The sequence below is a fragment of the Mya arenaria genome, chromosome 3 (assembly GCF_026914265.1).
Source record: "Mya arenaria isolate MELC-2E11 chromosome 3, ASM2691426v1".
NCBI classification, from domain to species: Eukaryota; Metazoa; Mollusca; class Bivalvia; order Myida; family Myidae; genus Mya; species Mya arenaria.
Genome location: NC_069124.1, coordinates 66,314,415 through 66,341,335, shown reverse-complemented (window position 1 = coordinate 66,341,335; position 26,921 = coordinate 66,314,415). Strand labels below are relative to the sequence as shown.

The 26,921-nt window shown below is 34.0% G+C and overlaps 1 protein-coding gene and 6 non-coding genes across 7 annotated transcripts in view; 2 read left to right on the top strand and 5 right to left on the bottom strand.

Moving 5' to 3' along the window:
• LOC128229241 (uncharacterized) overlaps positions 1 to 26,921 on the top strand; it is a 58,515-nt gene that overhangs the window by 1,905 nt on the left and 29,689 nt on the right. The window contains exons 2-22 of the mRNA XM_052941009.1: positions 14 to 233; positions 2,276 to 2,369; positions 3,165 to 3,294; positions 3,567 to 3,618; positions 4,381 to 4,419; positions 6,006 to 6,087; positions 6,417 to 6,609; positions 6,923 to 7,140; positions 7,498 to 7,621; positions 8,045 to 8,153; positions 10,314 to 10,381; positions 10,750 to 10,779; positions 12,792 to 12,809; positions 13,533 to 13,655; positions 14,668 to 14,727; positions 15,487 to 15,530; positions 16,208 to 16,324; positions 16,479 to 16,823; positions 17,117 to 17,281; positions 17,440 to 17,586; positions 18,627 to 18,754. Coding sequence (XP_052796969.1) covers positions 43 to 233; positions 2,276 to 2,369; positions 3,165 to 3,294; positions 3,567 to 3,618; positions 4,381 to 4,419; positions 6,006 to 6,087; positions 6,417 to 6,609; positions 6,923 to 7,140; positions 7,498 to 7,621; positions 8,045 to 8,153; positions 10,314 to 10,381; positions 10,750 to 10,779; positions 12,792 to 12,809; positions 13,533 to 13,655; positions 14,668 to 14,727; positions 15,487 to 15,530; positions 16,208 to 16,324; positions 16,479 to 16,823; positions 17,117 to 17,281; positions 17,440 to 17,586; positions 18,627 to 18,754 — 2,477 coding nt within the window. The 5' untranslated portion in view covers positions 14 to 42. The remainder of the gene's footprint in view (positions 1 to 13; positions 234 to 2,275; positions 2,370 to 3,164; positions 3,295 to 3,566; positions 3,619 to 4,380; positions 4,420 to 6,005; positions 6,088 to 6,416; positions 6,610 to 6,922; positions 7,141 to 7,497; positions 7,622 to 8,044; positions 8,154 to 10,313; positions 10,382 to 10,749; positions 10,780 to 12,791; positions 12,810 to 13,532; positions 13,656 to 14,667; positions 14,728 to 15,486; positions 15,531 to 16,207; positions 16,325 to 16,478; positions 16,824 to 17,116; positions 17,282 to 17,439; positions 17,587 to 18,626; positions 18,755 to 26,921) is intronic.
• Positions 19,748 to 19,819, top strand: Trnat-ugu (transfer RNA threonine (anticodon UGU)). Its single transcript has one exon. It is a non-coding gene; the product is annotated as a tRNA-Thr (tRNA).
• Positions 20,698 to 20,769, bottom strand: Trnat-cgu (transfer RNA threonine (anticodon CGU)). Its single transcript has one exon. It is a non-coding gene; the product is annotated as a tRNA-Thr (tRNA).
• Trnat-ugu (transfer RNA threonine (anticodon UGU)) lies at positions 21,540 to 21,611 on the bottom strand. Its single transcript has one exon. It is a non-coding gene; the product is annotated as a tRNA-Thr (tRNA).
• Trnat-cgu (transfer RNA threonine (anticodon CGU)) lies at positions 23,223 to 23,294 on the bottom strand. The gene has a single exon. It is a non-coding gene; the product is annotated as a tRNA-Thr (tRNA).
• On the bottom strand, positions 25,017 to 25,088 carry Trnat-ugu (transfer RNA threonine (anticodon UGU)). Its single transcript has one exon. It is a non-coding gene; the product is annotated as a tRNA-Thr (tRNA).
• Positions 26,846 to 26,917, bottom strand: Trnat-ugu (transfer RNA threonine (anticodon UGU)). The gene has a single exon. It is a non-coding gene; the product is annotated as a tRNA-Thr (tRNA).

The window sequence follows — 26,921 nt, the reverse complement described above, 5'->3', positions numbered from 1 at the left end:
TATTTATTTACAGTTGAAAACTAGACTCAATAATTAACGAGAATGGGGAGTAGGGATCTGCAGTCCTCACTCAGAGATGAGAGGCGGACATTTCGCTATGGCACAAACAGAATGATGGATATTGCCCTCCAGCATGAATTGGATGATGTGGCAAAGAAATCATTGGATGAAATTGTTGTTAAGAAGGAGTTGGAGCTTCAAAAGCCTCTTGAAAATGAGGAGTATACTTCCAGGTAAGAGAGATACCATGATAAAATGTTGAACACTGAGTGCTACAAATGTCTTGGTAAGGTAGGCCTTTCATTGAGCTTATAGAAATGAACTCCAAGTCTATGATAAAGCCAAACATGTAAAGTGAGTATACAGCGGCTTATGTGATATTTCAAAGATGGTGAGTTAAATGTAGAAAACAACATGTTTTGGGCCATATTTTCACCTGGATATTAGGACAGTTTACTACATAGTTCCCATCTGTGATGACGCTCTTTCAGTTCCACTGGCTTCTCTAAAGGTTTTTTTATTTCAAGGTCGAAGAAGCAAGAAATCGGACTGCTGTATTGACTCTTAATATACTATATGCCAAACAACACGTTATTATTTTATGATACATATACAAATCAATTTAAATTGGAATCAGATCTCAAAATGTTTTGGATGGTTAATGTAAAAATAATTACCATGAAGCTCTTCTACAGGAAAGACAACGTCAGGAGAAAAATACCCACTTTAACCAACATTGGAAGAGAAAATATTGCAAAAGATAAAAATGTAAAAAAAATACGGAAAGTCCCAATTCCCAATTTCTCGCTTTTCACATTTGTGAATATAAGATTCATTGAAGCTTTTCTTCAATAAGTTTTTTGTTCCACTGAAAGAAGCCTAAATACAATAGAGCTGAAAGAGCATTTATGGGAAATTAATACTACTCACCATGTGATAATATGGCCCAAAATAATGTGTTTTCTACAATTCCCCCCCCTCCCCCCCCCCCCCCCCCCCCCCCCCCGTTAATCAGAATGTCTTCCTTGATGAAATCTTGGACTTATTTAAAACTAGTTCATCAAGGAAAACATTTTGATCAAGTTTCATGAATATTAGACCATTCATAAAGTCTCTAATGTGTTTCAAACATTTTTCTAACATTTGACCTAGTGACCTAGTTTTTGACCCCATGTGCCCCACTTTTACATGCCGTCCATATGTTTTAAACATGTTTTAAACTGCATCACATGTGATACAAATTTAGGTCACTAGGTCAAATCTTTCATAAATCTTGTCCGAAACTATTTTATGGTGGTGATTGGTTGGATTATGTTCAAACATGGTCAGCATGTTCTCTTGGGTTAAATTTCGACTGTGTTTTAAAAGTGGGTCATATGGGTCAAAAACAAGGTCAATAGGTCAAATCTTAGAAAAAATATTGGGAACACACTAGAGGCAATCTAATATTCATGATACTTAATCACACTGTTTTCCTTGATTGTTGTTGAATAGTTCGAAACTGGGTCACATGGGTCAGAAACCAGGTCAGTAGGTGAAATCTTTGAAAAATTGTGTCCCTTACCAAACATTGGTATTGAATAGTCAGTTATGTTCAAATTTGGTCAGAATGTTTGCCTTAATGAAATCTTACAAGAGTTTTAAAATTGGTCACATGGGGTCAAACCTAGGTCACCAGGTCATATCATACAGAAATCTTGGGAACACTCTAGAGGAAATACATAATCTCTAATTTCCATGAAACTTAATCAGTATGTTTGTGTTGATGAAATCTTGGAATTGTTTGAAGCTAATGGGTCATGTGGGGTCAAAAATGAGGTCACTGGGTCAAATCTTAAAAAAAAAGTTGTGGACACTCTAGAGGCTATATTTTTGCAATATATCTGGACCAATCTTCATGAAACTTGATCAGAATGTTTGCCTTGATGAAATCTTAGATTAGTTTGGAACTGGGTAACATGGAGTCATAAACTAGGTTTCTTGGTCAATTCTAAATGCTACATTATATACAATATATTTTTTTATTTCAAACAGTTGCAATCAAACTCAATCTCATATATATAATTATTTCACCAACAATTGATTTCCATTCCTTGACTTAGCCCAATCAGGCGGGGGATATCAATTCAACGAATTTGCTTGTTTGTAGTGGTTCCCTATAGGTGTTGACTGTTGTATTGTTTTGTGTAAGGTTATGCTATGATAGGTTTAGAATAATGCTATGCAGATAAAATAATTATTTTAATTTTTATTATTATAAATTATTTCTTTGCAGGAGATTGAGACCAGCATTTGCTCCTCAGAGAAAAACAAAAAAAAACAAATCAGAGCCAGTATTTCATGATGACCTTTTAAAGATGAAACCAAAGGTACAACAACTGAAGTTTAGCTCCCAAAATACTGTCATGAACTGAAGACCTTCAAATATGTTTTTTATTTCATTTCTGTCTAAAATATGGTATGATTAAAGCATAAAATATCGAAACCAAGAAAAAAATCATATTATGATTGGTGTTCTCTGACTCTGTATCACAGTGTAGACAAGTGTGTATGCATTAACATACTTCCACAATTTTACGCAAAAAAAATGACTGTTGAACTTTTTTTACTCTAGCACCTCAAGGTGATGCAACCCACAGATCATCTGACTTACATAATATTCCTTATTTATATGATATCTTTTAAACATTCTAACAGTATTATTCATGTCCAAACATAAGAAAGATGCCGCAATTAAAAGAAAGTGCCTTGAGCAATTTGTTCTGATTTTGTATTTAAGGAATTAGGAGAACGTATCAGAGCAATCTGTCCTGATTTTGTAAGAATAAAAGGGAAGTCATACAGCATTTTGTTCTGATTTTGTAAGAATAAAAGAAAAGTTATAAGAGCAATTTGTTCTGACAATTTAAGGGAAGTTATTGGAGTAATTTGTCCTGATTTTGTTAGAATAAAAGGGAAGTTGTTGGAGCAATTTGGCCTCATTCCATATAAGCTGAAAAAGGAAGTTATTAGAGAACGTTGTTCTGATATAATAAGTATAAAAGGGAAGTTATTAGAGCAATTTGTGCTGCTCTTATCAGTTCTGTAGTAGGTTACGCAAAACTTGTTAATAAGCTGAACTTCATTCATGTGATTAACATTGTACCATGCTGTTACCTCTTCAGGTCCCCCAGTTCCAGCTGATCCCAAACATTCCCCCTTACAACCCCCTAGACAGGTTTGGACAGCCCAAGGACATGGATGACAGGATACGGACCTACCCTTACACCAGGGAGAACACTATCACCACTGAAGGTTGCCTTTTGTCTCTTATACCAATTTGCTTGCAAAAGTACATGTTTTTGTTATTTTTTAAGATTGGTACATCTTTCTCTTGATTGATTTCTTTTGACTTAAATGAATTTTTACTTACTCAGACCGCACGGCTTAATAACAAATGTTAAATTTGACAGTAGGGACTTTCTGAAACTGGAGTTTGGCATAAAAATAATGGAAAAATAAATATAATGTTAGTGTGAAAGTTTGACTGTTGTGATTATTTTTATATGTATATTAATTTATTAAAGGTATGAGGCAAGCCAGGGTGACATCTTTGGGGGTTCTGCCTAACAGAAAAAGGTAACATGTTTTGGTGTAATTCCAGTGAACTATAATGCAATATGGTCATGATAGAATTATTTACTTTGGATATTTTGTTCAAAATGGTTTGATACCTGTAGAAAAGCATATTGTGTTCATATAACGATATTCAGTGTGATGATTAGTCCCCTACTGGTTTCATTGAAGGGGACTAGAGGTTAAGACTTTGTCTGTCTGTCCATGTCCCTACAGAAAAACTGGACACTGCAATGACTCAAAAAATATGCAAGCTAGCCTAATAAAAACTTGGTTTGTGGATAGGGGGCCATTAGGAGACTATGCATGTCATTTAAAGCTGCACTCTTACAGATTTACCATTTAGACATCATTTTGTGTCTTTGGATGAGCCAATTATTGCGTAAATATCTGCAAACCAGTGATATAAGACTGCTGACAAAAGATCAGATCTCAGATTTTCATATTTCCGTTCGACAATTAATGTTTTATCGCTAAAAGCGTTACTAACATTTGAAGAAAAATGCATAAAACATCAATTTTTGAACTTAAATATGAAATATGCGATCTGATTTTTTGTCAGCAGTCTTATTCCACTAATTTCCATTGCCTCGTTCCAAGACAAAAAAATAAAATAGTTGTCAAAAAGTTCGATCTGTGAGAGTGCAGCTTTTAAAATTATTGTTACTATGGCAACAAAACCAGAACTTTACTATTGTATGGCTGGCAATACACAGCACCCTTGTTCTATTTATTGTTTAATGATTTTATTCTATTTTATATCAGCATTGAGTCATTTTGTTTCAATGTTGACAGCCATGGACAGTACGTATGATTGCTCTTAAATTGAAATATTTAAACATAGATTTTTGGCCAATTTATTGCTTGTACCAAGCCATGTAGACATACTTGAACTATCATTGAAAGATCAAAATTGTTTATCACTTTGTATAGTGATCATTGTGACAAACAGTGAAAACATGATAATATTTATTTATTGTAGTCTTAATGGCATGTAGTGCTTCTTTATTGCTAGTGATCAAATAAGTCATTATAATGTAAAGAATTATGTCTCCCCCATCAATGTCCATCCATCCGTCCGTCCGCACACACATATGGGTATATATTGGGTACTAATTCCTTCATTCCTTATAGAGGATAAACTTGTTAGGTAGCACTTCCTGGTTAGGGTTATTAGGACATTAGTGTGTATATATTTATAATGGTACATGTAGTAATGGGAAAATATGTAACAGAGGTTGATATGTGAGAACATCCGTCCATCTGTCTGTCCATAACAAATTGTGTTTGCTCCATATCTCTGAACTACTTAAAGGATTATGAAATTACTGGTCACAAATGTTCTCCATACTGAGACAATGTGCAGAAAGGATGTTACAACCAGCTTGGTTCTATGTCAACTTAAAGGTCAAAGGTCATATGACTACATTTTGTGTCTGCTCCATATCTCTTCAACCTCTTGAAGGATTTGAAATAGCTTGCCACAAATGTTCACCATATTGAGATTAAATGAGAGAGGGAGACATAAGTTTTTTATAACAAAAACAACCGTATAGTTAATATTCCATTTGACAATTTATATTCAAATTTTGGCTTTCTGTTGCAATAAACAGTTAACCACCTTGTCTGGTATATCTATGAAATGCATTTCTTTGTAGGTAGCAACCCGTGTTTAGCCAGGTTACATGCTTATAATTATGATAGATTACTAGACTTACAGCATATTTATTTTCTACCGAGGACATGTACATATATGCTTGAAATTCTCCAATTACTGTCTGATCACTTTCAAAGTTAAAGTTAATCAGGTGTTATTTTCTAAAGTAATGTTTTTAAATCTAAAATCAAAGATATTTTTAGACCATCTTCAAAAAAAAAATAATCATAATCACTGTAATACCATGTGATTGAATACAGTTACAATATAGTAAGCATGTTTATACTCCTAGTGAATATCAGCAAATGATTTGAAGGAAACAATTTTGAAATATTTTCAGTTTTCAATTTGTGTGTTGATTTCAAAATGTTTCCCATTAAGATCGATACAGTATTCATACTTCTATTTTAAAATTATTATTAAGGTTGTTCCAAGTTGGTAATCTTAAATTTCTTGCAATGTGGACCAAAGTTACTTTCCCTTATATCATTCTCGAATGTATGATTTATTACCTTTAAATTGTAATTTAACTTAAAATTTAAGCAACGTTAGAGCATCTAAACTTTGCATTACTTTTTGAATTGGAAAATCACAAGAACTCTGGTAACATCAAACTTAATTTAGATGTTAAACATCTTGGCAACTGTTTTACTAGATCAAGGTCATATAAATACCACCATTTCAGGGCTTGCATCTAAATCTGTGAAGGGTCCCCTACATGTTTTTGTTACAGCGGTGATGTAAGTGACCTGAAAGTTGTCATGGAGGGACGGCCGGTTGTTGAGGCTCGAGACTCACTTCTGGAAATAGAGGAGGTAGGTGGAAGACCATTGTTGCTAATTGAAATACCAATGTCATCAGTGGTATTTATAATGGATTAAAGTGTTAATTAGCCTCTGTTTACATTTCATTAAACATAGACAACAGTATCTCTCTTTAAATATATTTAGTTTTGTTATACTATTGCAGCTTACATAAACATATTTTCACGCAAACCCTTTTAACGTTGTATGTTTTACACAAACACATTATTAAAAAATGTTTGGTTTATCTTGAATTTACATGTGATTCTACATTCTATTCAGTACTAACTTGTCTATGTTTGTGCTTATTCAAATTGCAATGTATCCAATTTACTTGTCAGGCCAACATGGTACGTACAGAGACCCCAGGCACCCCAGACGAGCTTGATATAGCCCTGGAGCCTGATTACGAGGATGAGGTGCCAAAGAAGAAGCCTGCCATCCTGGGCTCCGAGGGCACCACCACCCGGGTGTCCCTGGCAGTTCGCCCACCCAAACAGGCCCCACGATCAACACTGAAGAGGAGGCATAGAGGTATAAAGCATACTGTTGTCTGATAGGTCATCTTTTTTATGTTTAAATTATATAGCAGGGGTGACTGATACAGCTCTCTATGAAGTAAATGCTTAAATTGTTGTGATAGAAGATAGTTGCTCCCACTTCTCAAGAATGGAGTCTAAAAGTCCTTAACGTAATATTTTCCTCCTACAAAGGAGGTTCACCTTGTTGTCTTATTTCACTGTAAGTTTTATACATTCATAGGTATGTGTTCAGTAATTGCAAAGCTATATCTTTCTACTTTTCAACTTAATTTCTTTCAATTTACATTATTTTTCATCTTATTTAGTGAAGAGCTCCAGGAGTATAGCTGATTCGCTGAAGAGTGAGGAAATCGTCCTCCCCGATGAGAAGGTGTATGAGAAATATGCTGATGCAATTGCTGAAATGGACAAGGACTTAGAAAACGTGCAGACAGCAGTCGGAGAGCAGAGTCAGGCAGAGCTTAAAATACCTACAGGGTTGGCAGATGATGAGGGCAGGAAAAGTGGAGCTTTGTCAGAGGCCGTAGGTTTCCTGTTGTGTTAACTTTTCTGTTTGCTCATAGAAATATCTCAAAGTTCTTATTAAAGAAAACTCAATGATTCATAACTTTAAAAAAACAAATATGCAATAATATCTGAAGCAGTAACACAATCAGATAACTTAAGAAAGCAAATATCATGCAATATCAGTAACTGAGTACATCTGATGTTATATTGGCAATGTTTGTGGCTTCATTTATCTTTCAATTCACTATTTGTGTTGTCCTATTCAATTTGAATATTTGAATAGATACATAGAAACTTGTTTAGTGTATTTTATGAATCTGAATGTTTAATAGAAATTGATCACATGATAAACCACTGTCCATATAAACCATAGGCAAAGTCTGTGCAGGACATGTTGGAAGAGGCGAAGAAGATAGCCTCCCCCGGGGCCGAGCCTGTATTCAGGACTCGCAAGTCACCGCGAAAGAAGGAGGTGAAGAAGGAAGGCAAAAAGAAAGGTGAGAATACCCTGAACCAATGTAAGTGGTGGGTGTTAAACTAGGGTGGTGTTTAAATACTGTTGTGTGTTATGCTCGCATTATGTTTTAAACTTAATTAACTGCAGGAAATGGTGGCTGATTTCTGGCATATCCATTTTTGCGTTTTCGGGTTATTTGACTGGCAGGTTTTCGCCCCAATACTCAAGAACTGAAGTGAAAAAGCCAGCATGTTTTTGAAGTCAGCCACTATATATAACCTTTAATCTACTAGTGAATGAGTTTTGATGATCAATAACAAAGATAATATGCACCATTGTTAGAACTCTCTTTTTACCTATTAGCAATTTGACTGTTGGCATTGTGTCCTGGTGTCATTCTCCACAATGCATACCAAATGCTGACAAAAATCATGCTCATTATTGTTTTATGCTTATTTTACAGACAAAGGTCACAAGAAAAAGGACGATGAATCAAAGGATGGCGGCCCCCGTACAGAGAGAACTGTCGATGAAATCATAGCCTCCCTTCGCAGCCAGTCTCGTGCTGGACAGTATGTAGTTACCACTGTTAAATGCATTTAAGGCACTTATTTATATCTTTCTGTAATTGGTAGTTTTAAACTTATTATGTTGGTATTTGAAAATGTCACTTTCCTTGTAAATGTTGGGATTTTCTAAATTTTCATCAAAGATCACTCAACTAAGTGTTCAAACTTTTAACAAAGAAAGATTCATTAAAAAATAGCAACAATTATTTTGCTTTTCAAATAATGCAGTCACATTAATTATACTTGTTAACTTTGTTTCTAACTTAGAAATTGTTTTCATTTTAGTCAACACAAGTAAGTATTCCCCACCACCAACTTTGTTGTAGCAGTGTAACAGCCATTGTTTGACATTTATTTTGTGCAGTAACATTAAGTAAAACCATCATGTTTCAATGGTAAGAATATAGAATGGTTAGCGGCGCCCTTAATATTTCACCTAACTTTTGCCAGCTAACATGTCACAGAAGTCCAGTGCTGGTTCAAATAATATAATGCTATGAGTTATTTTATCAATCTTTTTGCTGATAATTTTTAGAACAACCACTGAAATCTGCATGTATACTAGTAGCAGGTTATGCGGGCACTGGGCTTCCAGTATTCGATAAATAGCTCACCAATTGCATGTTTAGTTAATAGTGTAGTTTAAATCATTTTGTGGAATATATTATTTTAATTTTTTATTATTTGTTATTTGTTTAATGTTTGAAAAAAAATGATGATAGAATGATGTTTGTGCTTACACATGACAATTTGAACACAATTTATGGGTAATTCATACTTAAAGGGACTAGCCAAAAACATTTAATTGATATTATTGTGTACAATGCATTGAATTTTACTTACTGATGTATCACATCACTTATGCACCAAATGCATCTTTCACAGTTTTTGTGTACTTGTCCAATCTGATTTTGTTTACCTCGTAAATACCAGTAAATTTAAAAAGCATCGGTATATTTCTCTGTACTAAACATGTGACTTTCACATGCTAAATATACACACTATAAACTGGGAAACCAAAATGCGCTAATTCAAAATGGGTAAATTCATCTGAGACAGCGACAGAATATTGTTATAATCATGCAAAGTGATGTATTATCAGTTTTATACTACATAATGACAGTTCTAGGATTGTTGTAAGGAAATACTGTATTTGCTGAATTTGCGACCATCTGGTGTCAAGTCCCTTTATTACTATGAGGCTAGTGAACATGTGGCATAAACATGTATATAATAATGAGTTGAAAATTCTGAAAAATAAAAATTGTTAACTTAAAAGTTAAAAAAAATAATGTATTATGCAATATTTGCTAGTATTGTACTTTTTGAGATCAACAAAAGTTAATTACAATCCGAAAATGTAAGATATAGGATAATTGTTTGATTCAGTGTAAGATGGTACTATATTTCACCGAGTGAGCACCAAAAGCTATATTTTTAACGAGTGCGAAGCCATGAATCAAATATTAATTTTCTCACAAGGTGAATATATTGCAATCTTACACTGACAATTTTTCTTTTTATTATATGCCTAGAAAGGATAATTGTCGTTTTGCAGAAAAAATTGTATATGAAGGTAACATCATATTGGAAATGAGGTCGTAGAATTTGTGTCCTAGCCCTGTGTGCGCTGACTTTTGATTTGGAATTGAGAGCGGGCTTTAATTTCAAAACAGTGAAAAATATCAAAGTGTTATTTTAATGTTTGAAAGAGTAAAATATCTTCTATTTTTTATTTCACTGATAAATCTCTATAAGCCAACAGAAAGCATATAATAAAAGGAAATCCTCCCACTCCCCATTTAATTGACCAAGTACTCGGTTGATGGAAACTTAGCTACTTATTAACTTCAGCGCAGTAGAAGGTGGTGTATAATGTTTACCAATAGAGAATTATTGTGAATTGCATTCTTTCAGACTCTTAAATGGGATTGAGTCTTTAGTCGTGTTTTACTGTGAATGACCTCAATATATTTCCAGACAGTTTGTATAGAACCTAAAACTATGCAGAAACATTTTTAACAATTTAGCATGTAACTTAAAGAAATCAACACTCTCTTTAACTTTTAACATTAATCAACACCTCTCTTTTTTACTTTCTTTTGCTATGAAATGTTTCATTACTAGTCGTTTCAAATGTAATGTAATTGGTTGTGATTTTAGGCAGACAGAGGCTGACCGTAAGATACAAGAAATCATGGACAGGGTCATGTCTCGATCAAGCGGAGTCAGTGAGTAGTTCTTTTTTTTCTTATTGTATAACTTTAAAGAAATTTGAATAAAGAAAACTTTAATCCAATATAAGTATAATTGTAATGAATAAAGTTTGGGGTGTAAAATTTAAAATGCATTTAAATGCTAATTTATACATAAGGCCGTTTTAAGGTAAAAAAAATCAGGAATACACAAAATTGATTCTTTTTTAGCATAAGATCATACTAAGATGGTGTAACACAGTCGTGTGGTATGAATGCTTGAACAATTTCTTAGCAATACATGTATTTCATAAAATGTAATCATATCTTGTGCAAAGGTGTTCAGTACATCAAAGATTTCAAATAGTAGTACATTGAAATGATTGTTGTTTATTCCTGTTCAGGTGGTGAACCGGGTCAGGAAGAGCGGCCAGGTATGTTACAGTATCCCAATAAAATTTAAACGCCACTGAAATATCTATTTTTATTGCACCAATATTTTAAGCACAATTTTATGTAACCTTTGAAATTTGATTGGGCAATATCAATTTTTACCACTTAACAAAACTGGAATAGTGGCTGGAAAGCAGCAGTTGAAAGCAGAAGTAAACTGCATATAAAGGATATCTTAAAGTCCACTTTACCTTAGGTTTCATGTTTAGTGTCAACCCTGAGTGTGAAAATCTAGCCAGCCTGAAAAAAAAAAACTCGAAATAAATCAAATAAATGAATGACATTCTATGTTGAATATAGACAACAGAGCCTCCTTAGTACTTTCTGGACCATTTAAATTGTCAAATAGATTTCCACTGCAAAATGGGTTCAAATAAAACTTTATTTAAGTAATTTTTGAGCATGATTGCAGTAAACACTTGCTGTATACATTTGATGCTATACTACACTGTACAGTTTATTGTGTTCCAAATGTGGTCCTGTTTAGACCAGCAAACAATGACATGCTTTTATACAAATGATAAGGAAAAAGCTGTGCCTATATTCAACGTTTTGAGTCTCAGACTGTATTCTCAATTTTTTCAAATAAGCTATAATATAACTAAAATTGACCAAAGATGTGTGCCACAGTTTAGAACAGATTTTTAATAACCTGCTCGTGTTATAGCATTTTTACAACAAAATTGAAAGTTTGCTTTTCTTAGTCTGAGTCTCAAACTTAGATTCAGGACGATATAGTATATGGGTCCTGATCTGACCATGTGGTTGTTTTAGTGCGCTTTGTCTCTGTGAATTTACTATTCAGGCATGTTCAAGAAGTTAAAATGAGCTTGCATGCAAGAATGCCAATCGCTGAATGCTGAATCCTAAATGCCACCCATGTAAACATTGAATAAAGCATAAAATAGAAAGTGCATATCGAGGGTTGAAAACGAAAAGGTTCTATCTTCTTCTTTATTTAATGTCACTTAGAACCTTTTCGCATTCACCCTACAATATGTAAATGCCGGTTCAGCACAGTGGTTAGCGCACTCACTTCTCATGAAGGCTACCCGGGTTCGATTCCAAGCCTGGGCGCATGTGAATTTGGTTAGTGGTCACCGGACAAGTGGGTTTTCTCCAGGTTTCCGCCGCTTTCTTCACAATCATCGTAAAATATATTATGTTTAATGCTGATGGCTGAATGCTGAATCCTAAATGATACCCATGGAATACTTAAATAAAGCATTGAATAGAATTTGTATACCGGAATGCCGATGAAAGAATGCTGAGTCCTAAATGATACCCATGGAATACTTAAATAAAGCATTGTATAGAATGTGCATACCAGAATGCTGATGGCTGAATGCTGAGTCCAAAATGATACCCATGGAATACTAAAATAAAGCATTGTATAGAATGTGTATAGCAGAATGCTGATGGCTGAATGCTGAGTCCTAAATGATACCCATGGAATACTTAAATAAAGCATTGAATAGAAAGTGCATACCAGTATGCCGATGGCTGAATGCTGAGTCCTAAATGATACCAATGTAAACATTCAATATAGTAATGCAGCTTTTTGTCTCTGGAACATTTTGAAATATTTCAGCTACTGTACCTGTATTCAATTTTAAGCATCTTACTGAATAAATATTATTATTCTTAATTTTAGTAAATCAAACTAACTATGTTTGTATGCCAAAGATATGAAAATAAGCCAGAAAAAGATCATATGCATTTATATGAATTTGATAAATAAATAGAGGGTACCGATATTAAAAAAAAATGTTGATTTGGTTCATTAAGAAGTTTTATGAATAAGGCAGAAGAAGATCGAAAAGATCCAGAAAAAGATCCAAAAGCAGTCTTCGCTTTGCTGGAGATTCAAATAATGAAAATTAATTATTTAGAACCGTTCTGGTTAAAGCGGTTACAATTTGCTTTATTTTTATTTTTAAGTGAATGCATTAAGTATATCTCTGTGTTCACTATCCTCCTGCTTGAATTACAGGGTTGTTACAGTTTCCTGGTAACTTGGTTTATTACAGACTTATTTCTATTTTTTTATTTTTTAGTTTATAGTGGTGTATTTAGTTAGATTTTATTATTTTTATACTTTCAAAATTTGAAATAAGCAGATATTTTAGTATTATAATCTTTTATTATGAATATTTTATCTAAAATATTTTTCTCCCTTTTTTACTGAGAATATTCATTTTTAGTGTTTTATAGAATTTTCAAAATTAACATTACAATGGCAAGAATGCCCTGGCAGAAAGAGCTCTTGAGTGTTCACATGTAGCCTTTTTATGTAGAATGAAATTCACTTTACGATAGTTTGATTTGCCAAACAATAGAATTTAGAATATTATGGAAGATTAGATATCCTCCTTTATTGTACAATTGAACCAATCAGTCTCAGTTTTAAAGTCCAAGATTTTTTTCTTCAATCTTCATTGTTAAAATGTCATATATTCACCCAACTGTCTTTTTGAAAGTAACAATTGAAAAATAAATCTAGAATTGCTTTTCTTCAAAAGTACAGCAGGAAAACTGATCAAATAATTGGCCATTTTTTATGTTTTTAGCTATTCTTATTGGATATTTGTAGTAAAATAGAATTCCTTTTTGGAATGTTTTTATAACAATGAGAAAAGTCACATAATCATAGACTGAAAAGGTAGAAGTTACATTGCATAATTGTATTCATAAAAACCCATAAGCATCTTCACATCTGGCGACCATGTTTCAGAGACGACGGAGAGTGTTGGTCAGTTGGCGTTGCCCCTGGGGTCCCTCAGTTCTGGCCCCTCCCCCGTCACCCCCGTGACCCCGTACCTGACCCCAAGTCCCGGGGCAGAGTCCAGCATGTCAGGTCGCCTGTGCTCGCATGCAGCTGCCTCTTAACTGTCCCTCTTCCGCTAACTGTGCTGCATGATCTTGTGTGGTCAACATCTCAACTAACGATTGATAAATTTTTTATGTCAACTAACGTTTGATAACAATTTAATATCAACCAATGATTGAAAACAATAACATGGCCTAATTTAAGGTTGTCTATTTTTCATTGAACAAAGGTCAAGGTATTGCTGTAGATTTGATGTCATCAGCATCTTTGTCATTGTGAAAATACTTACTTGGCCTTGCATAAATAAATAACTGATAATCATATAAGCATAAAACTTGGTACATATGTTCACTATGGCAGTATGCACACTCACGTGTGGCATGTCCAGTAACTCTGAGAAAAATATTTGAGTGATACGGACAAGTGTTTACATCTGTTGGCAGTATTCTTCCTCTGCTTGAAAGTTAACCAATTTTCATGTTACCATAACATCTTAAAAATAGATGTGATTACATTATAGTTTAGAAAGGAATTTCATTACTAAACATTTTACTTGTATTTAAAAAAAAATATGTTATTAATTTGTTGTTATGTTGGCTACTTTTCATTTCTGCTCTCTCTTGTGCATGACTTGTACAACCAACTGTGATCTAACATCTGATTCCCATGGTATAAGGGCCCTTAATCCTTCTCATTTATTAGCTCATCCTCTAACATGCTTTATTACAGCATAACTAGTTTTAGATGTGGGATGGTAATATCGTCAAATTCGGATAGTGATACATTAACGTAATTCTATAGGCATGTGTATGCTAGATTCTATGCTAGAACAAATTAAATTAAATATAATGTTTAACAGTATAGCATAGTAAAATTACATTTAGTAATCTCTATGTAATAACTTAAACTTAATCATCAGAAAACTATAATACTTTAACAAAAATAACACTATAATATCTTAGGAAACAATTACAACCTGATTTTAACGAGAAATAAATGAAATGTTTGTATATAAAATATTTTGTTTCCATGGCAACAGAGAAGAAGGACAGTGAGATTCAAGAAACCATTGAGGAAGAGGAAGAGGAGAAAACCGATGGTAGGTCACATGGCCTGTCACATAAAATGGCCTTAGAGAAAAAAGGCCCCAATTTCTTGTAATATTTTAAGCATAACTGGTTTCAGTATCATATTTCACTTAACCATACATCTGTGAACTAAAGCATGATAATCTTAAAAACAACTTCCTTTTTATATGCCCGTTTTAAAAAAATAGGGAATAATAAAGAATAATAATAATAATATAGTTTTACCAGCAGAGTGTGGGCAGGTGGAATCCGGTATGTTGTCTGCTCAAAAGCTTTACAAGCATTTGTCCAATCATCACCAAATTTGATCAGAATGTGTATTTGCATAATATCTTGGACACATTTATAACCAGTATCAGCCATTTTGTTAAAGATAACATCTGAACACTTACTTATATTTTTTTTCATTTTTTTTTTGATGATCGATTATAAGCAAATAAAATCGATTGTCGCCGATTTCAGGCCCAACCAATCGATTTTTGATTATAATCGATCATCGGAACATCACTAATAACCAGCCATATCACTTTAGTCACTCAAGAGTTATCACCTTTTAATTATAGAAATTACCTCAAATTGGTCTTGTCTGCATTGCCATATATCTCTAACAAGCTCAATAACCATCATTATCACTGTAGTCATGGAGAGTTATTGCCTTTAATTATGGAAATAACCTAAATCGGTTGCTTTTGACACCTTTGTCCAATCATCACTAAAATTGGTCAGAATGTTTGTACATTGTATAATCTTTATGGTAATATGTGTTTCAGAGCAAGACAGACAGGAGGCAGAAAAGTACCTTGAGGAAAGAATGGTAAGATGGCAAAATGTCACAAGACAATGTGGTTGCATGCTCGTAGAGCTAGATGATGCCACCATTAATCACAATGCCAAAATAGAATCTGGGTCAATTGGGTTAAAAGATGTTAGATACTGTATCTGTAGAGATGCACATGCCCTAATAGACGTGCATGGAGTCCCTTTGTTGGCATTTCGTCTCATTTTGGGAGTAGAACATTGCTAAAACTGACTCAAAATGTACGAAAGTGCAGCTTATGCAGTGGACTCCATATTGGGCACTGCACCTGCTTTCGTTATTTATAAATCAGATCTGTTGCCCTACTATAACAGGAATTATAAACAATGCTCTTTTGTTCTTAATTAATAACCATTGGTCCTATTGACGCGCTACCAGCATTTGGGCAGAAACATTTAGTTTGCTTTTTTTGGTTTAACCAGTATTTATTTTGATAATTATAATGAATTCTCACTTATAACACCAAATCGACAGATAATCACAAAGTTATAATGTTAGTAAGTATAAAATAGCAAGAAAAAAGTGCTTCTAGCTATTAATGTATACATTTACAGAATTAGGAAGTAAGCATAATAGCTCGTGCTTAGTCTCTCTTAGTTTTTTTTTAAGTCGGCATGGCACTTAACAAAGTGTACTTCTAAATATGTAAGCAAAGTGTTTTTTAATCCCAATAGGAGACAGTGCAGCTTCCCCTTGTGCCACCATCGACAGCCCAGAAGTTACCTTTGGTAGAGCCTTTGGCCCTGGGGGACTCCGAGTCAGAGGGAGAGGAGGTCATTGACATTGACAAGGTAGGGAAACTGTTTTCACATTCTTATTACAGAAGATTTTTGTTGAAAACTCCTTTTTTTGTCGGTAAGAATTCATATTTAATTAATGAAAATGCAAATTACATTAAAAATTGACTTACATGAAAACATTATATAAGTAATCCTACATTCATAGGCTTGGGAGGAGTACCGGATGCCAAATGTGACCCACGAGGACCTGGTTGGGATCACAGGCAAGCAGGCTATGCTAGAGGGCCGCCATCCACCCCTACCAGGGTTCAAGTCCTTTGAAACGCCTGTACACTCGGACTCCGTCTCCTTTTTGTCGGCGTGGAAACCGGTAGGGGATAAGCGCGAGAGGGAGGAGGATGTTGAGGAGGAGAAAAGGCCATCTAAGAGTGTACACCATTTCTGTACAGTCACGCGGGAGTACCAGCTGCCAGATGAGTTCTTGAACGTTGGCAGGAAGTACCACACTCCTAGCCGCTTCCAGTTTGCCATGCCTGACCAACAGTACAGGGTAAGTACATGGGTTTATCAATAGTATCGCAACATATCTTCTTGAAATTCAAAAAAATAGAAAGCCATGCGTTAAGAAGTTTAAAAGTGTTTTGACTTTCATTACACCACCTTTAGAGGGATGGTAGGGTGGTTTGCACAACAACAGTGAACTTTGTTTAACTCTCAGCCTTTTCATAAAGCTACTTCTTTGAATTAAACACAACAGGGCCAATGTTTTTTGGTCATGATAGCAATATTCTATACAAAAAATGATAAAGTCGGTACATCATTGACTCTGTCTGTATTCCTCAGTTTGGAAGTGGTGGCCCTGCCCGGCCTGGTGTGAGCCCAGTTGAGGAGGGCAGTGAAGAGAGACGAATGTCAGCAGTCGCAAGGCGGGTATTGGAGAAGGTTGCAGAGGAAGAAAGCGGTGCTGACCAATCACTGGAGACATGGAAACAACGTGCAGAACAAGTGGTACATGAGATTAAGGCTCATTGCATTATTTCACAGCTTTAACATGCGTCTCATTTCAATTTCCATTAAGAACAAAAATGTCTATTTCATGCATAAGAGGAATTATTGCTTGCATTTTTGCAAAAACAATTTGGTTATACCTTAGCTTTCTTCCTCAGTTTGAGAGGGACCCAGAAAAGGTGCTAGTGCATGGAAAGCCGGCCTACAGTCAGTATAATGAGTCTCGATTGTACTGGGCTCCTGCTCCACCCAAACTGGATGTTGCACCAGCCAAGGTCAAGGACATTTTGTTCCCAGAATACCAGGTATGGAGATAATAAGTTTAAAAGATCAAATCATATTAACATTTGGCTGATTGTTAAAGTTAACATGATTAACAATAGCATTATTAACTTTTAAAAGTGAAGCATTTTAAGATGTGTTCATATATTTAAATAAAAAAGAACAAATGAAGCAGTTGTCTCAAATCTTGTTAGGAATACTGCAGATAAGAAGTTTTTCCATGAAACAACCAGAGCAATACTGCTTCAAAAGTTGACACTGACAATGTTAACAACCTTGTTGACTTTATCAAAGTTCTGAACAATCTGCCCATTTTTTACACTGTTAAAAATTATGTTACAAATTCTATGTTGGAGGGTAATATTTGCTTCAAATGAAGACTTTAAACAAAGATAACTTTACAATTTCTTCACCATGTTAAATGAAACATGGCACAGCCTACGCACGCCACTTTCATAGCCTGGCATTTGGTCTTACAATCAAAATTGAGAGTTAAGTTTCTTAACACTTCGACAAACATTTTCACAAAAATGCCGCCTGATTGAGCACTGTTTAAACATTTTGAAAAAAGGTTTGTCTAAGTGTTTGAGGAAACTAATCACCTAATCAAACTCAGGTAATAAAACAAAGGCAGGGTTCTTTATGCGGCATAGACTGCCCTTTGTTTTGTTTTAATTGGTGAAGAAAATGAAAAGTTATCTGTGTTATAAGTCATCATTCGAAGCAAAATGTTGCCTTCTGGTGTAGCATTTATGAAGTAATTTATCACATGGTATACACACACTGTAATTTCAAGCATTAGATTTTTAATCTGGTCATCTTCAGATATCGTTATACACATTTTGTAAGCATTACATAAAACTGTGAGATAATAAACAGAAAACTTTCCTTTTAAAGAATATTTAAAGTATTGTTTTTCCACTAATGTGAGACTGAAACCTATTTTGTGCATAATAATCTGCAGCATTGACTCATGTATAATTTGACAATGAGTATTCCAAGGCTTGTTCTCTGCAGACCTTTTTTCTTTCCTTAACAAGTATTCTTTCTCTTTACCCTGAAGAGGCCAACAGCAGGAGTGCAGTCTCAGGAACTTCAAGAGGTGATGGAGGAATCATCAAGCAGTGAGGAAGAGTTGGAGGAGCCAGAAATCACAGAGGAGGATCGTGAACAGATGGAGCAAATGGAGAGGTGAGCAGGGGAGATAATTTGTTAGCAAGGGGGATAATGGTTGATTTTGTAACAATAAAGATAGGTATTTGGTTGAAGCAGAAGCCTGAAATCACCAAGGAGGATTGAGATTGAGACATAAGCAAGGGAGATGACTGGTTGGCAGGGGATATAATTGGTTGTTACTGTTAGAGAAAACTGGGAAATTACTCTATGTTAAACAATAATGGGGTTCTTGAGGAGGACAGGGAACAGGTGGAGTGGTAAGAGTGGTAAGTAGAGTTGAGATTTTCAATAAGGCTGGGCAGGTAAATTGATGGGATGAAAGGGGTTTAAACTGTGAAATTAAATGAAGATCATCCAGGTATTGAATGGATCCTTCAGTGTGTAAGAGAGTGTGGGTCCTGTGGTCATGATAGAGGATCTTGAACAGATTGAGAGGTTAACAGGGGAGGTAAATATTGAGCACAATTTCATGTTTTAATTTGAACAGGAAGACAAATTGTATTTAAGAAAAACTGCATGTAGAAAAGTTACAGAATGTGGAGTCTATTGAGTCAGATTTGAAGTCAGGAAATAGGGAAAAATAGATGAGCAGACGGGGAAGAAGGTACCAGCTATTTTTATAGGTAGATTCGATGGTCAAAATTGAGAAAAAAATGGTTTGTAATTATTTGTCAAATTATGGTTATAAATTGAATATTCATCTACTCATTTTCTTAAAAAGTCCTGCGATGTTAAACAAAATCAGTAAGAAACGTTTTGAATATCATCTATTTATTTGTTTGTCAGTTGAAAAATTCAGTGCCTCCAGTGAGGTTTGAACTCACAAGACCAGTGCTCTACCACTGAGCTATAGAGGCTCACATTTTTGACTGATTACAATACATTTTAATATTGAATGTACAAAAGTGAGACTAAACTTATGCAAATTAAAATGTCCATCAATATTGATTGTTGGTTGCAACTGGATAGCTGTCATGACAAATTGTTGACAGATAATGAGGCATGTAAGCCTCCATAGCTCAGTGGTAGAGCACTGGTATTGTAAACCAGGGGTCGTGAGTCCGGTCCTCACTGGGGGCTTAGGTTATTATATTTTTCTTTGATAATAGTCATGTAGCTAAGAACAATCTCTGTGTATGGATTAGCAAAAGCTGGTTGGGCAGAATGGGCAGGTGGTCATCGTTAAATTTTAGGTTAAGTTTTTGGCTCAATTTTTAGCTTGACTATTCAAGGATAAGGAGGGCTTTACTATTCGCCTCAGCATCAGCGTCCGGTTAAAGTTTTAAGGCAAGTTGGGATTTTCACTTATAAGTCCAACAACCTACATTCAATTCCTTTAATACTTCACACAGTTGTCCAGGGCCATCGCATAATGAAGTTAGATAACTCCATAGTATCCTTTATATAAATTAAAGCCTCTGATTGACTATGGAACTTAGGCCCCCAAGAGTTATGGTCACTGTTTACTTTTTAATTTGATTTTTATTACTTTTGACAGGCACATACATCAATATTGTATTCACTTCAAGTCAAAGCGGCATAGTCGAGTGCACTGTCTTACGACAGCTCTTGTTATGAATCATACTCGTTTCCAAATCATTCGAGGTTAAAAAAACTAGTTCATGCCTTGCATGTATGAGAATTGCAGATTCCATATCTTTTAAGTTGACTTTCCCTGCTTGAAAAATGGAACATTTACTAAGCAAGTCATAGCATAAATGCTGTCAAAGATACTACATCTTCAAACTTTAATGATAAGAACTGATTCATAACATCTTTTTTTAATGTGTAAAGTAAATAACTCTTACTTGACTTTATCCACAATAACTGCCCCTGGAATATCTGAAAAATATTTATTTTTTTAAATATCTGAAGCAAAACGCCTTCTTTTTTAGTATTTTCAGCGAATATAATTGAGTTCAATTTATAAGGTGTTTTTTTTCATATGAAAAATTTAGTGCCTCCAGTGAGGTTTGAACTCACGACCCCTGGTTTACGAGACCAGTGCTCTACCACTGAGCTATAGAGGCTCTACATTTTGCCAGTGAACAATACATGTTTATAAGATGTCAACAATCTGGATCAAATTTACAACAATATTAATTGTATGTAACACATGGATGGCTGGCATAACAAGTTTCAAGATAATTGGTATGCCTCCATAATGAGTGGTTGGAATGCTGGTCTTATAATCAAGGGATAGCCAGTTTTATTTTCTTTGGGGGGGGCTGAGTTAAATATTCTACCATTCTTGTCTTTAGTTGCCTGAACATATTGAAATTGACTTGAGACTAATCATTTCCTTTTATTTAACTTACTTACCATTCTATTCACTTTCTCATTCCTGTTTTAAGGTAAAATTTAAGAAATTTAAAAAAAAACTCTTTTCAACATCAGAAATAAATTTTAGGTCTGTTTTTAAATCATTATATAAATAACCAGTTTATCAAATTTTGATGTGATGACATAAATGATTAGTGTGTTAGAGGACAGTGTTTTTTGAATTCATCGCAATAACTTATCAAATAAGTATAATTCATATTTTGAAATGAATATCACATTCAAGGTCAATCACTTTGGAATGTATATGCAAGTTTTCTAAAATTTATAAAAATGGGTTTTATATTGATAAAAGGCCTGAAAATGTTTATCAATTTCAGGTCACTTATTCTCAAAATGATACCATGCCTACAGGCATCGTCTTTTATTTAATATCTTGTGATGGTGTAGTTACCTTTTTTTAGTGAATATGACTAAGAGTTTAAGTTACATTTTGGTTTCTGTCACTTTAAAAATTATGTGCCTCCAGTGAGGTTTGAACTCACGACCCCTGGTTTACAAGACCAGTGCTCTACCACTGAGCTATAGAGGCTCACATGTTTGCCAGATAACACCACATGATTATAATGAGTGTCCACCTATCTGGGTGTACAGCAATATTGATTGTAGGTATTTAAATACTTGCACAGCTCCGTTGATAATTCAATAAGGTTTACTGTATCCCATTTATTGTGAGGCTCCATAGCTTGGTGGTTAGCCCCTGGGCCTGTAAACCAGGGTGTGTGAGTTTGACCCTCACTGGGGCTTAGAAGATTATTAAGTTACTGTAATACCCTGTTTTTATACCCAACATTTGCCCCTGGGATATTTTTTGGATGTGTTGATATTGCAATTAAAAAATGAATATTTTTAATAAAAATTCAATTATTTTTGTTGGAAATGAACATAAATCATATTCATTAAGCTATTGTAAGTGACTTGTTATAGAAATATTGATAGTTGATATTGTTAAGTTTCCCTTAAGTTACATCATTCAAAATTTTTTTACAGCAACTTAACTTAAAGTCTATGTTCTCATATTTAATATGTCTCAAACTTTTTAAACGAAATAAGAATCAAGTATGTTTTTGACTTTCATATTCTGAATGTGGCTGAGCATTTAACTTATTGTAAAGTGAAAGATAAGTACTCCATTTTGGAACTTCTACACATGCCTCATTGGAGACCAAATAGCTAAGCATGAAAAAAAGAAATAGTTAACTCTGAAATAAACACTAAGCCTTAAAGGGACTGTATACCAAAAAAAGTTTTTTTTTGTGACGAACTCAGGACAATTATTTAATAAATTGTTTTACTCATTGATATCATAATTGTAAAAAAAATACCAAAATGTAAAAAAAAAATTGAGTAGGAGACCGGGTTCAAACCGGTGTCGCCAAAATTGCAGTCCAGCGTTGTATCCACTGTGCTACGAAGGCTTACCCTAAACAGTTGGAATATTTAAGCTATATATCTAACTTGGTAATATCACATTATAATATCGACTAGCCAATCACGCATAAGAAATGAATTATACTAGGTAGACATACCTAGTAATCTTTTTTAATAGAAAAATGCGAAAAACCTGTGAAAAATAAATTAATTGTAAACTATGTGGTACTTCAGTTAGTAATTTTCAATGCATTGTACACATCGATTCCAAGTTATGTCAGTTTTCGACAATTTTCTTTTTTTTCCCTATTTCATCATACATACAGCCCCTTTAAGTAAATCATATCTGTCACTTTTTAGAAATATGTATTTTTAACAACTTTTGTCCTTTAATTTTGTCATTTTGTCAAATATTTACTGCAAAACCCTGCCAAAATCAAAATATGAGTTGCATTTATGACATGAAAAACACAGTGGGACAAGAAAAGCCCAGTGCACATTTTTGCCCTCGGGTAAATTTTTCCCCAATGGTAAATATCTGTTTGTCATTACTCAGTACCATTTTGATGCTAAGATTCTCTGGTCAAAATCAAGGCAGTAATTCCAGTATTAAAGCAATAGCAATATGAGGTAAATTTGAAGGTTATTTTGAAATATAACATGTCAAAAATAAAACCAATCAACCTCAGTTGAAGTATAACACAGCTATTTGCATTGGATATGAGTTTTGAATACTCATTTTTGTCTTTGTTTTGTCACATGAAAAAATATGTGCCTCCAGTGAGAATTGAACTCACGACCCCTGGTTTACGAGACCAGTGCTCTACCACTGAGCTATGGAGGCTCCTTATGATAGTCAAGTAACAATCTATCTCCATAAGGAATGTTCACCGATATGGATGAATGCTAGAAAATATTTTAATGGTGTACAACAATATTGATTGCAGGTAATATTTGGATGGCTGTCATGACAAATTGTAAAAAGATAATGGGTAAATGGGTATTCCTCCAAACATATTGGGTGGAGCACTAGTCTTGTTAACATGAGGCTAAAAGTTTGACCCTCACTGGGTCTCAAATTGATTAAAGATAACAAATTCCTGATTATGCCTTTATTGCTCACTGGTTGGTGCACTGGTCATGTTGACTAGGGGCCATGAGTTTGACCCTCATTTGTAACAGATTATGTTGTGTTGTGTAAGACTCTATAGCTCAGTGGTTGCAGTACTGGTCAAGTAAACCAGGAGTCATGAGTTTGATCCTCATTTGGGGGCTAATTATGAATCAATATTGTTGTGGAGTGTAAACATCTATAGCTCAGTGGTTGAGGTTTTGGAGTTTGGTCCTGACTTGGGGCATTAAATAATTAGTGTATTAAGTTTTGATGTGACATTGTTAGTGATACATGCATTATACTTCATGTTTTATGATTTTTAAGTGTTCTAAATCATCAATTTAGTATAAAAGGCCTTTATTCTACATTTTACGAACCACCAGGATCCACAACTGTTGTAGAAGAAGGAAAAAAAAAATTAAACAGGAAAACAGCATTTTATTTTTCATCTGAGCTTGCGTTGGCTATATAATTCCATTTCACATTTACTGTGGTACTGCAGAGTTTATAATAGAATATTTAAAAAAGAAACAGGTAAAATAAAAGAAAACAGTGACAGTATATATCGATTTACATGTTTCGTTTAATTTAAATGGTGGTAGATATTCACTTATACCCTCACTTACTGTAATGTCTGGGTCCATTTAATAAATCTTTGGACTCTTGAATCACTCAGACTAATCATAGAGGAAAGTAAAACAAAGAAGAAAAATACAGAAAATTTTGCTGGGAAGCTCCTGGGACATATTCAATAGATATTGCATAGTGAGACCATGTCTCAAAGTTCTCAAAGCATTGACCATCATTGGCAGTTTTCTTTGCTTAACAATTTGCAGTATGTTGCAAAATTTAGACAAAAATATGCGCACCCAATTCACGTGATCCCTCTTTACGTCACAGGGTGCCGTTGAAATATAGGTCATTGTAATGGAAATTTACAACAAGTTCTGACCATGTTTAACTTGTATCAGTGTGGTGCTATTATGGCAGAGATTGGGGTCTATTCTATTTTTAGAATTAAAAATGAAAACCAAATTGAAATATCTTTTCAGTAAAAATACCACCAGGTTTCTTTTTATTCGCTGAAAATTTTCCAACAATTCATTTTGTAAGATTTTACCAAATCACAACAAAAGAAATGAAAAAATCACTAGCATTTTCAATTTATATGTTTTCCTAAGTCAGCAGTTTTTCAAGCAGTGTGTATGTACATTCATTAATTTTTGAATTTGTTATAGGAGTTTTCTAAATTTGATAAAAATGAGCATTAAACGTTCTTATGGTTGAAATCTTCCTAAAACCTGTTCATTTTATCGATTCATGTTTTCTAAATTTGGTATTGACTGATCTCTAATGAAATACATCATGATGTAGTTCATCATTTTTCAGTGAATTTGACTGAGATTTATAATTTTCAATTATATATTTTATTTTTGTCTTATAAAAAGTCAGTGCCTCCAGTGAGGTTTGAACTCACGACCCCTGGTTTACAAGACCAGTGCTCTACCACTGAGCTATAGAGGCTCACATGTTTGCCAGCTATCACTACATCATTATAATGAGTGTTAACCGATCTGGATGAATGTTATAAGGTGTACACAGTATAGCGATATTGATTGTAGCCATACTTGCACAGCTGTTATTGTATGAGAGGCTACAAAGCGAAGTGGTTTAATAGAGCAATCGTCATATAAACTTTGAGCCTCACTAAGGGCTTAGATGATTATTACTGTTCATCTTTATTCTTTGCCTTTGTCAAGAAAGGTTAAGAATAAACTATAATAATAATCTATTACCAAATTTTTAAGACCAACATTTGCACCTAGGGTATTTTTGGGCCATGTTTATATTGCAATTGAAAAACTTATTAATTTTATTAAAAAGTCAATAGTTTGTGTTTTAAAAGTACATAAATCATGTTGATAATGGTATTATAAGTGACTTTTGATAGAAATATTAGAATTCAATAAATTATGTTTTCTTAAGTATTAAACAATTCATTCTGTAGAAAAGAATCTTGAACACTTTGTATATAAATCTGCCTAGAATATTAATAAAAAATTAACTTTAATAATTATTCACATTCTTTAGGTACATGAAGTCAATAAACTAAGTAATCGCCATGTGATATAATTAAATTTGGAATACCTTGTTGATTTTTTAATTAAAACATCATCTTCTGTTTAAACATCATCTTCTGTTTATGTTATATATGCATTTCTTTTTATTAAATTCCTCATCATTATCAACATGAAATACAAACACTTCAGTGGGCAGTTGCATTTTTATGCACATATTTGCCTCCAAGGTAAAATTTCGTCCTATAAACAGAGTATTTTCTTTTGTATTTTTTAACTCTGCTCTAGGTTCTACTTTAAAATTACTTATCATTTTCATTAAATATACAAATCATAATTTAATTATAAAGGTTGGTTACCGGGTGATGAGGATAACTACGGCTAATTATCTAATATTCCTATTGTATGTGGTGTATTTTCATTGACATAGAGATAAGTATTTAATGTTGATTGATTTTCTTTATTAAAACTATTAGATATTTATCAAGATGTTAATTACATACATTGTAAAGTGTTATATGCTACATCCATATTTCACTGAATCACCTGACACTTAAAATGTTATAAAGTTTTGTATAAGTTCTGGTACGATGTTACATTGTCTTCATTGTGTTAATTTGTAATCATGTTAGTTATGTATGCATTGAAGATGCACTATGTGCACAGGTAAAATAACAAACTCCTGTCTGTATCCCATTACTCATTGTCATTTTAAAGATAATATTCTTGATAGCCATAATGGATCCAGGGGATCACCCAGCGCATGCATCCCCCCCCCCCCCCCCCCCCTATATTTGTCCAAATTTACTTTTGTTTTCAATATAGGAGAAAAAAAGTTATAAAAAAACAACCCCAAATGCACCATTTCAGACTAGAAATTGTAAGAGTTTCCTTGAGGGAAGATCCCCAACCCCCATGCTAATACTTTAAACAAAATAACTTTGGTATTGAGGGAGGGTTGCAAGTCAAAAAGATACACCCCCTCTGTCAAATACTGGGTCTGCCCCTTAAGCGTATTTCAAGAGTACTGGTATTAAGAATAGCAGTAATAAAATAATGGAGTAAATTTGCAGGTACATCGAATGTTTAACAAATCAAAATCAACCTCAATTGATTCGAAACACAATTATTCACTGTGAATATGACTGAGAATTTTTAGGTTTTGAATACGCATTTTTGTTTTTGAAACATGGACAAAATAAGTGCCTCCAGTGAGGTTTGAACTCACGACCCCTGGTTTACAAGACCAGTGCTCTACCACTGAGCTATAGAGGCTCAT